Source organism: Falco cherrug, chromosome 6 (assembly GCF_023634085.1).
Source record: "Falco cherrug isolate bFalChe1 chromosome 6, bFalChe1.pri, whole genome shotgun sequence".
In the NCBI taxonomy this organism is placed as follows: Eukaryota; Metazoa; Chordata; class Aves; order Falconiformes; family Falconidae; genus Falco; species Falco cherrug.
The window spans coordinates 4,641,428-4,653,932 of record NC_073702.1 but is presented as its reverse complement, the minus strand read 5'-3'; the positions used below and the strand labels follow the sequence as shown (position 1 = coordinate 4,653,932).

The 12,505-nt window shown below is 40.7% G+C and overlaps 1 protein-coding gene across 1 annotated transcript in view; it reads right to left on the bottom strand.

Moving 5' to 3' along the window:
* Positions 1 to 12,505, bottom strand: part of MDN1 (midasin AAA ATPase 1) — a 103,863-nt gene that overhangs the window by 13,549 nt on the left and 77,809 nt on the right. The window contains exons 77-89 of the mRNA XM_055713446.1: positions 12,026 to 12,131; positions 8,095 to 8,210; positions 6,329 to 6,808; positions 5,629 to 5,855; positions 5,143 to 5,289; positions 4,746 to 4,918; positions 4,225 to 4,386; positions 3,957 to 4,098; positions 3,603 to 3,740; positions 2,481 to 2,647; positions 2,106 to 2,249; positions 1,303 to 1,438; positions 376 to 695 (exon numbers count right to left, since the gene is read on the bottom strand). Of these exons, the coding sequence (XP_055569421.1) occupies positions 376 to 695; positions 1,303 to 1,438; positions 2,106 to 2,249; positions 2,481 to 2,647; positions 3,603 to 3,740; positions 3,957 to 4,098; positions 4,225 to 4,386; positions 4,746 to 4,918; positions 5,143 to 5,289; positions 5,629 to 5,855; positions 6,329 to 6,808; positions 8,095 to 8,210; positions 12,026 to 12,131 (2,458 nt within the window). The remainder of the gene's footprint in view (positions 1 to 375; positions 696 to 1,302; positions 1,439 to 2,105; positions 2,250 to 2,480; positions 2,648 to 3,602; positions 3,741 to 3,956; positions 4,099 to 4,224; positions 4,387 to 4,745; positions 4,919 to 5,142; positions 5,290 to 5,628; positions 5,856 to 6,328; positions 6,809 to 8,094; positions 8,211 to 12,025; positions 12,132 to 12,505) is intronic.

Sequence of the window (12,505 nt, the reverse complement as noted above, 5' to 3'; positions counted from 1 at the left end):
CCCCAATCCTGTCAGTGTTTAAAAGGCATTTGGATAATGCCCTTAACAACAAGCTTTAACTTTTGGTCAGCCCTGAACTGGTCGGGCACTCGGGCCAGATGATTGCTGTAGGTCCCTTCCAGTTGAAACAGTCCATTCTAACAGAAGGCCAAGGAGGTAACAGGAATAAAGATGACAGAAATACACCAGTTTAGTAGTAAGCACATCTCTGTTATCTTGACAAAGGTTCTCACTAACATTACACTTACCAATGTCAAATCTGTTTCAGAGTATCAGAACACATCCACTTCTTAAGTCATGTATAAGGTACAAAAAATAAAACACACACATGCCTTCCCGCAAATGTAGTCAGGCTTCTATTTATTAACTCTCTACCTGAGGTTGAAGGCCTTGGTCAGCAGCAGGGATTCCTTTATCTTCAGATGATTCATTTTTTTCCTCATCAGGTGGTTGTGACTCTTCCTCTTCTGCTTCCGCTGCATCCTCAGTGTTCCCTGCATCTTCTTGATCGTTAACATCTTTGTTCCCTTCATCTTCCTTCTCTGCTTTATCTTCAGAAATGCTTTCTTCAGCTGGCTCTGCATCTTGATCATCTCTTTCTGATTCACCAGCATCCTCTTCATTCTGTTCTTCTGTCTTCTCTGCCTCATTTAAATCAACAGGTTTCTCATCTATTTCAAAAGCATTCTCTTCATCTGGATTAAAAAAAATCAGAAAGGTATACTAAATTTTCAGTGAAGTACATCTGCATAAAACTGCCCAGCCAATCAAAAAAACCCCACAAAAACCAAAACCTGAGATTTCTGTACACAGAACCTATGATTTTCTATAGCAGATAATTCCTTTATATCATAATTGGTTTGTAACTAACAATACAGAAGGATGAATTCCTGTTAACTTCCTTTAACCGAATATTCTTGAGGGTCAGCTGACTTTGAGTATGTATGCTTCCGAGAATCATAGAAAAACAAAACCAACCCACACAAGCAACCAGACAATTAAATAAGGAGTTTCTAGCATAATTTAGGGTGTATTACTGGAATAACATGAGAAAGCCTGTTCTGCAGTGTGTATAAAAGGGAGGTAAAGGAAAATGTTGTAATGTTGAGTTCTTATCTGACCCGCATTTGGTGTGTTGATATTTTAGTACACAGAAGTGAATATGCAGCTGCTTCTAATACAGAATCCTACTACCACCTCTGCTTTTTCTACAGAGGAAAAGAGCTCGTTATCTGACCATTCACCCCCCTGCATTTCCATTTGGCTTTCATCTAGGAATCTGTAAGAGATTTTCAGTTGTACCTTCATCCTCTTCCTCCTCATCACTCTTTGCATCATTCTCCAGGTTCAAATTATCAGGAAGGTCCAAAGGTTCAACTTCAGGCTCTTTCTCTTGCCGGCCATGATAAGGATCTACTTCATTCTCATCATACTCACGCTGTCAGCAAAAGAATGACGAGGGGGTGGGGGGGGTGGGAAATAATAGGTACGCAGTAAGTAGGAGGGAATGCAAAGATTAAAAAAACACTACTGAATTCCCTGGATGCAGAAATACTGTATACAGTATTGATACAGTATTACATTCTGATCAGTTAAAAACAAATTTCCAATGGTACACATCCTCACCTATGAAGAGCAGAAGATTAATTTTGGCAAATGCAATTACATAAATCGGTGATAGTTAAAACCAGCAGGTTGTGTTCAGAATCTAATTTTCCTACCTGAAAGATCTCTGAACAGAATCTGCACTCCTGCATACTATGCAGAATCTTCAAGCATACTGTACACAGATTTTTGAGATGAGTCACAATGACTTAAGGTGTTCCTGTTGCTAAAAACTACAGAGTAAGAATTTTTAAGCTTTGTCCATCAAAACATCAGTTCAGCGTAAAGCCTGTTTTGGCAGCCACTACAAGTTCAGGTTAGTGCAAACAAAAATTCTTTCTGAATTATGGATCAGAAAATATACATATAATATAATGGATACAATATGGTTTACTTTTAGCTATGAAATGAACTAACTTTTTTCAACGCACTTCACAGTCTCAGAAACACTGTATTAGCGACAGAGTATGGTTTAACAGCAAGTTAACGTGTAGTCTTACCTCATCAATTTGTTCATGGATTTTCTCTTTGTTTCCACTTTCATCATCTTGATACTCTTTTTCCTCATCCTTGGGAGGCTGTTTTTTATTATCCTTGTTTTCTGTGTCAAAATTGTCATCTTTTGCAACAAGCTCTGAATCCTCCTATTAAACAACAAATCCAAAAGAAACTCAATTAAGCTACCTGTCTCAAAGTGTCAATGACAAGACATCATCTCCTAAAGAAAAAAGGCAACACTAAATAAAACTTCTGATATACTCAAATTACCCCTTTCCAAGACCAAGAGATACGCAAGGAAATGCACAGTCTAGGGCACATCAGGTTAGCAGAGCTTAATTTCTTTGATTTTTTCTTCCTACGCCTTTTCTCTTTACCTCGTCCATTCCTGGTCCAGTTTCTTCTGTTTTACTACTGGCATCATCATCATCTTCATCTTCATCCCCCCAGAGCCTCTCATCCAGTTTATCATCAGCTTCAGCATTACCAAGATTTCCCATCTGCTTATCCAGCTCTTCCTCTTCCTCTGAATTTTCATCATTTTCTGTGTACGGTTCAGAATGTGTTTCAGTACAGAAGAGAGAAAGATGACTTCTTTGTTAACTTCAGAAACATACAAGCAGTCGTATTCAGCACCTTAACTTCATCGCTTTATACAGTTAATTAAAAGATATGGAAAAAAGACAAACACTAAAACCCAGAAAAGCAGTGTGTTACCTGCTCTGAACCCAATTACGTGGTTCAGAGTATTCTCTTGGACATACTGACACACAGAGAATTCTCTCCCTCAGGCTAACGTGTCCCAGGTGCAAAACTTGGATAAGTTAAACTCTCTGTTTGTTACCCTCTCCATCTCCCACTTCCAAAACATTTTGGTATTACTGGGAGTGGGAAGGTCCATTCTGCTTTATCTATTAGTTTCAGAATTTCCGTTCTTGTGCAATGAAATTATTCCTGGCATTTTGTCAGAGATTTGAAAGTAGATTAACACTACCATAATTTATAAGCCACATTAGCTTCACATGTTTGAGCCGTTAACCCTTTCAAGTGAAGAACTGCTACCCTCTAAGTGAGTAGCAACTTGAATAAGTCTACCAAATGTTACTACTTTTTCCACTTTAAAAAAGTAAAGTTAAATTATTTTCATTGCTTATAAGTTAGCAATAATTCCATTAGTCACATTATAGCCATATTCTCAAGTATTCTGTTGATTGTCAACAGCTCCACAAAGTGACTAATTTTAAAATGCACCTATAGGTCAACTCACAACAGGAAGAAACTACTGGCTCCCTTCATTCCAAAACCATTACAGTGAAAGAAGATAGTCTTTTTCTTTGTACACTTCTTAGCATTCATATTAATACTACTTAGTATTTGTATACAAATGGCACTACTCTGTTGTTGAATGCTGAATTTTCAGTTTAGGCTTCATTATATAAGTATGAACCATTACTGCATTGATCTATAATATTTCTTATTTTGCCATAGAAGAATGAAACCTTTTTTCTCCTGTTCCCCATCATGCATTTTTCCTTCAAAGTCTTCTGACATTTCAATTGCATTGTCTTCTCCTTCAATGTCTGGTTTAGAATCTTGATCCTCTTTCTTCTTCTCTTCACCCTTTTGAAAACTGTCTTCTATCTGAATTATTAGCAAAGCCAAAAATTACTACATATGTTAAAGCTTACTTAAAGTACTACAACAATATTTATAAGCTTACATGCAAAGATATAAGCCAACCTAAATATGGGACTGAAGGTAACCTCATGTTTCTTCTACCTGAAACACCCACAACATGGATTTCAAGGACTTTTCTAGTTTTGCTTGAATTAAACAAGAACAACCCCAAACACTTGCCTGATCTTCACTTTCTATTTTGTCGCTCACATCCTTCTTGCCTTCCCCATCTCCAATACCGCCATCCTCATAATCATGAAACTGGGTTGCTCCCTCCCCAGCTTCATCTTCAAGTAATTCTTTTGGCAGACAAAACCCCTATCAAGGCAAACAGAAAACTTTCTGTAGTAGTAAGTACACCTTTCAGCTTAGTTTCTACTTAAGACTTTTGTATACATTAAATATATGCTTACCATATATCCACTGTTATCTCTAACAACTTACCTTTTGGGCAAGCTCTGTAAAAATGCCAGTTAGAACAGAAAGCAATTTTCCAGTAGTCCTGTGAGAAGCCAGTGAAACAGTGAGGTAGAACAGGATGAGGTCTGAATACTTGCAGAGCATGGGATTTAGACGCGCCAGCAAATAGCAGGACTGGTTGAAGAACTGCAGTTAAAGCCAAAGAACTGCTGTCAAACATGATTACGTACATCCTGAGATGCACCTCACGAAGACTGACAATGGATGCTCAAACCAGAAATATCAGTAGGTGGGTTTAAATACAATTTCTAAAGGTTCCAGAACTTTTTCTACATTTTCACAAAACCTAAAACTTTTCCATCTTACTAAAGTAACACCTGGCTTTTTTGCATTACAGAAGAGTATCTATATCTGGCCTTAATTTCTCATATGCTTCTAGTTCTAAGGCACTGGACAATAAGAAGCAACGCATGTTTAGCCACCAAAGGTCATAATTCCAAATCTTTTGAGACCCCCAAGCCAAAAACTCGAGAGAAACATTTTACCTGATGTTTATCGGAAGTGCAATCTTCCCCGTAAGATTTCAGATTCTCCACAAGTTCTGAAACTGCTAAAATTGCTTTTTGCACATGCAAAGAATCCAAATCAGCAGAGAGATCTTCATCCAAAAACTTAGTTATATGTCCCACTTCAATCAAGTCAAATGAGGCTGCATCCTCTTTGTTTGAAATACATAAAAAACCAGAGAAATCAAGTCAGATATTCTAAAAATCCTATAGCAAACAATCTAGAAATTTCCATCCTATCTGCTTAAGGAGACTTCTATTAAAACGGCAATTTCCTTGCGTATTGGTACCTCTGCTGGACACACTGTTTAAAGAACTTTTACGTTTGCATAGTTTAAACTCTCCTCCTCCCTCTGAAGTAAATTAATAAACTTACCATTCTCCTCTGCAGGTTTTTCTTCCTCTTTTCCATCTTCCTGTTTTCTCTCTACCAAACACTGGATGGCATACAGAACAACATGGATAACAGTTTCCACTTTTGCTGAGAAGTGCTCCACGAACTCTGCATCTGACCGTTGATTTCCTTTTGAGCCACAGCACAGGCAGTTTTACACAGAAACACATGAAATTACAGGTTACTATGTTGCCTAATGATAAACACTATGCAATTTTTACTACATAGTTCTAAAATCTTCCTAATCCTGACCTACAACTATGGCATAAGATCTGTCCTCAACATTGGCTAAGTGGGAAAAAATATTACTACACAAATTAAGTCTGCACGGAAGTTTGCAAGTTTGAATTTCATCAAGTGTTTCTGGATATCCGAATGAACATGGAGCCATCTTCTGCAGTCACCAAACTAATGAATTCCTGTATCTTCATCTAAATTACAAAACAGGCAGAAAGGAATTGTCCTTACCATTGCAGTCTGACATAGAAGCAAGAAGCTGTGTTCTCCAGGCTGTGAAGTCTGCAGATGTTTTATTAACTACTTCTTGTATATATTTTAGGCTCTTGATTAGGGCCATCTGATTTGCAGCTTGCCTGTCTTCCCCATTTGGAAGAAACAGGGACTCTATGCCTTGTAACTGAGCCGACACTTCCAGCAAACAACTCATAGCCGATGTGCAAACTTCAAAATCTCTCCTACAAAAAGAAATACCATAATTCTCAAAGAAGAACAAACAGTTCAATTTAAGATTAAACCTTTTCTCGGGGCACAGGTAAGGGGGAAGCAGCTGAAGTTTAAAAACAAGCAGATGTGCCACATACGCTGAAGTGGAGAGAAAATCAGAGGATTATTATTATTAAATAGGCTACAGATTTATTTTAATATAAAATTTTCTGCATTAAGTTGTCATTTGAAATTCACCTCATTAACTAAGGAACTATGGGGATGAAAACCCAGGGAATCGAAGACAAACTGAGAAGCTGATGGACCAATGTTTTTCTGACTTGTCAGGGGAGTGGGAGAAGACACATACATTTGTTTAAAAAGCTAGGCACTGCATTTCATGAGAAAAAAGAATGGAAACAAGCTTCAAGAGCATCTGAATGCACTTTTAAAGACAGGCATAGGCAGATACAGAGATTCCGTTTCATGCACATGTAGAACTCACCAGGAATAAAACGAGGTCTCATGTGAAACTTGTCTTATTTTGTCCACTTCCACTTTCATCGCTTTCACGTTTGCCAGCATTGCACTCAACTGTGTAGCTACCTGCAGCCATAACTGATCCTTATTTCGCATCCTGCATCCAGGAGGCAATTGCTCAGCTGTTACTGGAGACAAGTGTTTTAGCTCTAAGGGAATTAGGTCAGGTATTCCTGTAAAAACATTTCCTACTTCAGGTCCTGAACTCTGAAAAATGTTTGCTTTGGCATCTGTCCTTTCATTGTCACCGCACTTTGTTGACTCTTCTTTTGGGCAGCATTGCATAAACCAAGACAGCTCCTCAAGAACCATCACGCACTGCATGGAAAGTTGCTGCAGTTTGTCAGTCCAGTGTTGAATACTGTCTTGAGGAGGAAATGCTATGGTATATTTTCTGTCAGCAGTCAACCTAGACTCTATCTCTTCTATACAACTCAGGAGGTTCCTGTTTAAGAAAAAAGGAAAAGTTACAATCGCTGAATTTTATGTTATACTTTCCTTTTAAAAGCTCAACCTTCAGACTAAATTCATAAGATCTAGAACATACGGACTCAGTGTAAGTCAAGCTTTTTCTGGAAAAACTAAAACAATAGTATTTTTTTTAAAGAGGTTTTGTTAATTAGTAGATTTTTCTCTCCATTGCGTATGATTGAGTTGTCTTTATGAAAATAGGATTTTGTGAGATTTCTCAGACCTACACCATCTTTTCAAACAATCCTTAAACTCCGAGTCTGATACTCAAATATTGTTAATATTCCTCCATTATAAAAGCAAATTAGCTTCTAACACACCTTCATTCTCTAAAGTGCTGTGGACCAGTCAGCTCACAACAAATGATTAATCTGATTTGCAATGCGAGTCAGCAATGCAGATAAGTGTCTCAGAAGTTTTACTCCTCCTGCAACTGCTAAGTTGAGGATTGGGCTTTTGTTTGTTCTGTTGTTTTTTTGTTTGTTTTTCCAAGTTTCCTAGGGTGAACAGAAACTTTGCACCAGTAATCTCCAGCCTAGATTCCCTTCCCCATACAAAGGAAATAGCTCCTGACGTAACGTCAAGAAGTTTTATGGATTACATTAGTGATGAGCATAAATATGCAGAACAACAGTGGAGTTTGCAATGAAACCGATGAGTCACGCAATGGAGTGAAAAATCACATCAAGTAAGAATTTCCTATACGCTTTTCCTTTGCAGTTTTGACACAAGATCAAGTGTCTTCCACCTTTCTAGAATTTTTCTTTTTAAGCTGTTGAGGTTTTTTTCATTTTGGCTTAAAGTGCCATCCAGATAATTTCTTTGCTCCAGATCAAATTAACAACTTGAACAGAGGCAAAATTAACATAGGCCAATACCAAATGAGAGAGATTTCACAATCTGTAGGTTTAATGGTTTAACTTGTTAAAGTTCAGTTGAAGTTCAACTTCAACTGTCTAATTAACTACAGTAATTATTTCATAGTCTTCATTTATGCCTAACTTCTTTTCCCAAATTATTTGGATTCCAAAATATTGGCAGCCATGACAGGATAACCAATATCTAACACTATCTCTTTTTGCCACCCCCACCCCCCATTTTTTAAAATCTTTTCTATCTAGACTTAATTGAATGGAGGAGAGAAATGGGAAAGTAGGGAAGAATTCTATTTTCTTCCAGCTTATTTTCCGTATTTCTTGAACTGAATTGCTTACTGTCAAACTCCTTGCCAACATTTCAGCGCTGGAAAATGCAAAATACCTCAGTAAGATCCACTGTTCTGTCAATGTGGTAAGAGATCGTCTCTGTCTGACCAGAATCTGCATGAGATGTGCAGTGAACCCTTTGCATCGTTCAATGCTACCCAGTCCAATATCCTAAAGAAAACAGATACAGAAAAAGCGGGAGGGGACAGTTAGATGAATAAGCAGACATCATCCTCTGTGCCTCCATTTCATTTCACTGAGGAGGCTAAAAGGTTACGGTTTAATTGAACAACTCTAAAAATGCAGACCAAAATCATAGTTATTAGTTTCCCCATCTTAATTTTTCTGCATCTTGTATATAACCTGCACACAAATTTCATTTACAAGTAGCTTCTGCAACAAGACATATAAAATTGCACTCTACTGCAATAATTCTTATCAGGAATTTAGTTCCAATAGTAAAGCTACCTTACATAAATGGTGAGGTACCAGCCTACATTTTTACATTCATGACCATTGCTAAAACTACTCAGAGAATCATCACAGCATCGTCGGGGTTGGAAGGCACCTCTGGAGGTCATCTACTTCAGCCCCCTGCTAAAGCAGCTTCACACAGAGCAGGTTGCACAGTCACATCCAGGCAGGTTTTGAATGTCTCCAAAGGAGACTCCACAGCCTCTCTGGGCAGCCTGTTCCAGGGCTCTGCCACCATCAAGGTAAAGTTCTTCCTCATATTCAGGTGGAAATTCCTGTGTTGCCGTTTGTGCCCGTTGCCCCTTGTCCTGTCACTGGGCGCTACTGAAAAGACCCTGGCCCCGTCCTCTGGACACTCGCCCTTAAGGTATCTGTAGACATTGACCAGATCCCCTCCCAGTCTTCTCCAGGATACACAGCCCCAGCTCTCTCAGCCTTCCCTCGTACAGGAGATGCTCCAGTCCCCTCATCACCTTCATATCCCTCTGCTGGGCCCTCTCCAGCAGTTCCCTGTCTTTCTTGAACTGGGGAGCCCAGGACTGGACACAGCACTCCAGGTGTGGCCTCACCAGGGCAGAGCAGAGGGGGGAGGATCAGCTCCCCTGACCTGCTGGCCACGCTGCTCCCAACGCCCCCCAGGGTCCCATGGGCCTTCTTGGCCACCAGGACACACAGCTGGCTCGTGGGCAGCTTGCTGTCCCCCAGAACTCCCACGTCCTGCTCTGCAGAGCTGCCTTCCAGCAGCTCAACCCCCAGCCTGTGCTGGTGCATGGGGTTATTCCTCCCCAGGTGCAGGACCTTGCACTTGCCTTGGTTGAACTTCATCAGGTTCCTCCCTGCACAGCTCTCCAGCCTGGCCAGGTGTCACTGAACGGCAGAGCAGCCTGCTGGTGTGTCAGCCACTCCTCCCAGCTCTGTATCACCAGCAGACATGCTGAGGGCACACTCTGTCCCTCCATCCAGGTCACCGATGACCAAGCTGAACAAGACTGGAGTCAGTACTGACCCCTGGGGAATGTTGCTAGCTACAGGCTCCCAGCTAGACCTTGTGCTGCTGATCACAACCCTCTGAGCTCTGCCCTTCAGCCAGTTCTCAATCCACTTCACTGTCCCCTCATCCAGTCCACGCTTCCTGAGCTTACATAAGGGGATGTTATGAGAGACAATACTGAAAGCCTTGCCGAGGTAGACAACATCAGCTGCTCTCCCTTGTCTACCCAGCCAGTGTTTCCATCACAGAAGGCTGTCAGGTTGGTCCCCTTGGTGAATCCATGCTGACTACTACCGATAACCTGCTTTTCCTCCACATGCTTTGAGATGACCTCCAGGATGAGCTCTTCCATCACCCTTCCAGGGATGGAGGTGAGGGTGACTGGCCTGTAGTTTCCTGGGTTGTCCTCCTCACCCTTTTGGAAGACTGAAAGTGATGCTGGCTTTACTCCAGTCCTCAAGTACCTCTCCTGTCCTCCACAACCTCAAGGTTACGCCCTCCATAAACTTGAGGGTGCATCTCATCAGGGTCCACAGATTTGTGGGTGTCAAGCTTACTTAAGTGATCTCTAACCTGATCCTTCTTGACCAAGGGAAAAAAAAATCTTCCTTTCTCCAGACTTCCTCTCTTGCCTCCAGGGTCTGGGAAACTTCAAGGCTGGCCTTGGCAGGGAAGACTGAAGCAAAGGCAGCATTCAGTAACTCCACCTTCTAGGTGTCCTTTATCAGCAGGGTATCCACCTCATGCAGCAGCAGGCCCACATTTTCCCTAGTCAGCCTTTTCCTACTGATATACCTGAAGAAGTCCTTCTTGTTGTCCTTGACCTCCTTCACCAGATTTAATTCCAACCGGACTTTAGTCTTCCTTACTGCATCCCTGCATGTTCTGACAACATTCCTATATTCCTGCCATGTGGCCTGTCCCTTTTTCCACATCCCATAAACTTCCTTCTTCTGTCTGAGGTTTGCCAGAAGCTCCTTCCTCATCCATGCAGACCTCCTGCCCCCTTTGCTTCCTTTCTTACTTATAGGGATGCACCTCTCTTGAGCTTGGAAGAAGTGACACTTGACTATTAGCCAGCTCTCTTGGAACTCGCTACCTCCTACAGCCCTAATCCATGGGATTCCTCCAAGTAGGTCCTTGAAGAGGCCAAAGTTCGGCCAGGGCTACAATCCTACTTATTGCCCTTCTTCCTCCATGCAGAATCCTAAACTCTACTATCTCGTGGTCCCTGCAGCCAAGGCTGCGCACAGCCTTCACATCCAACCAGTCCTTTTTTGTCAGTGCAAGATTTGGCAGCACACCTTGCCTCGTTGGCTCTTTTACTGCCTGCATCAAAAAGTTATCATCAATTTTCTGCAGGAACCTGTTGGACTTGTGCATGCACCTAGTTGTGTTTCCAGCAGATTATCAGGGTGGTTGAAGTCCCCCACGAGAATCAGGGCCTGTGATTATACAGGCCATCTCCAATTGCCTGAAGAAGGCCTCATCGACTTCCTCTTCCTGATCAGGTGGCCTGTAGTAAACAACCACAAGCATCCCCCATGTTGGCCTGCTCCTTAATCTTTACCCATAAGCTCTTGACTCGTTCTTCATCCACCCCTGGCGAGAGCTCAATACATTCCAGTTGCTCCCTTACATAAACAGCAACTCTACCACCTGTCCTTGCTGCTCTGTCCTTCCTAGAAAGTTCGCAGCCAGCCATGCACGTTATCCCACCATGTCTCTGTAACTGCAGTGAGATCAAGGCCCTGCGCTTGCACCCAGATCTGCAATTCTTTCTGCAGAACTCTAATTCTTCCTTCTCCCACAATTTGTTTTTCCAGATTTACTACTTCACTCTTTTCATTAGAAGGGATCCCATTTTAAAGCTTAAAACAAATGTTCACAAGGCAGACCAAAACTGATCAGAGCTACGTTCTATTATTTATGGCCATTATCAGCTGTGATGTCTGACAACATCATGTTGTAAAACAAGAGGTGAAGCACAGTGAGTGAAGAGCATCTGGGAGAGATCCCTTTTTCCTGGAATACTGGAAAAGTGGTACTGATTTGGCAGAACTCATTTGTTCCTTCTACTGATTTTAGACCAATTTTTAAGCAAGGAAATATATCTGCACTTTTTGTGTTAGACTCCAGTTATGCCCAACTATGGATCTCAACTGACTTTTTTCATGAGCATCAACTAATCATGGCTTTGTATTCCCAACATTTTTTGATTCAGCATTTTGGGACTTTCCTTAATGCACAAGAAGTAGCAATTTAGGATCTGTTGGGATGAAAGATACTGTACGTTGAACAGATTACTAACTTAGTTCACTGAATTGATATTGTTCATTTATAAAACAACAGGTTTTAAAATGCTGCGCTTAATAATTGGTCCAAAATACTGTATTTTGTATCATATTACAGAACATAGTATTATCTCACATCATCCTTTTACTACTAGAAAATTTGAGTCCAAGCTGGTAAAATAGAGTTAACAGAAATGTGATTTCTGTTTTTACTTCAGTGTTTTTACCTTGGCAGGTGCTAACAATGCTGTCTGAAGTCTAGAGTGGCGTGCAAGTGACCGATAGAAGTACTTTTGGCATCCGTCCCAGGCAGAAGAAAGCTCTGTCAGCAACCTGACAGAGCACAAAAAAACAGGTCGATATTAGAAAGGTAATGTAATTTCAGTACCTCAGCACACTGACACTAAGTCAGCTCTTCAACATAACAAGTTTGCTTACCATTTGTTATTTTGCAAATACATTGATCTTTTAATTCTTCATTTTCTCCACAAGTATTATAGTCTTAAGAAAGCATTTAAATTCTAAAATAAACTCTAAGGAAACCCTAAGCAACAGGAGCAAAGTTTCCATCTTTGAATATCATTTAACTCTTAAGAGATTATCTTTTTCTTCCCCCCATGCCACTAAAATCCAGATTGACAGGGAAGCCTTTATTCTGGCCTTGTTGAAAGATCCTATAAACTAAACCCTTACATCTCAGGAAAACA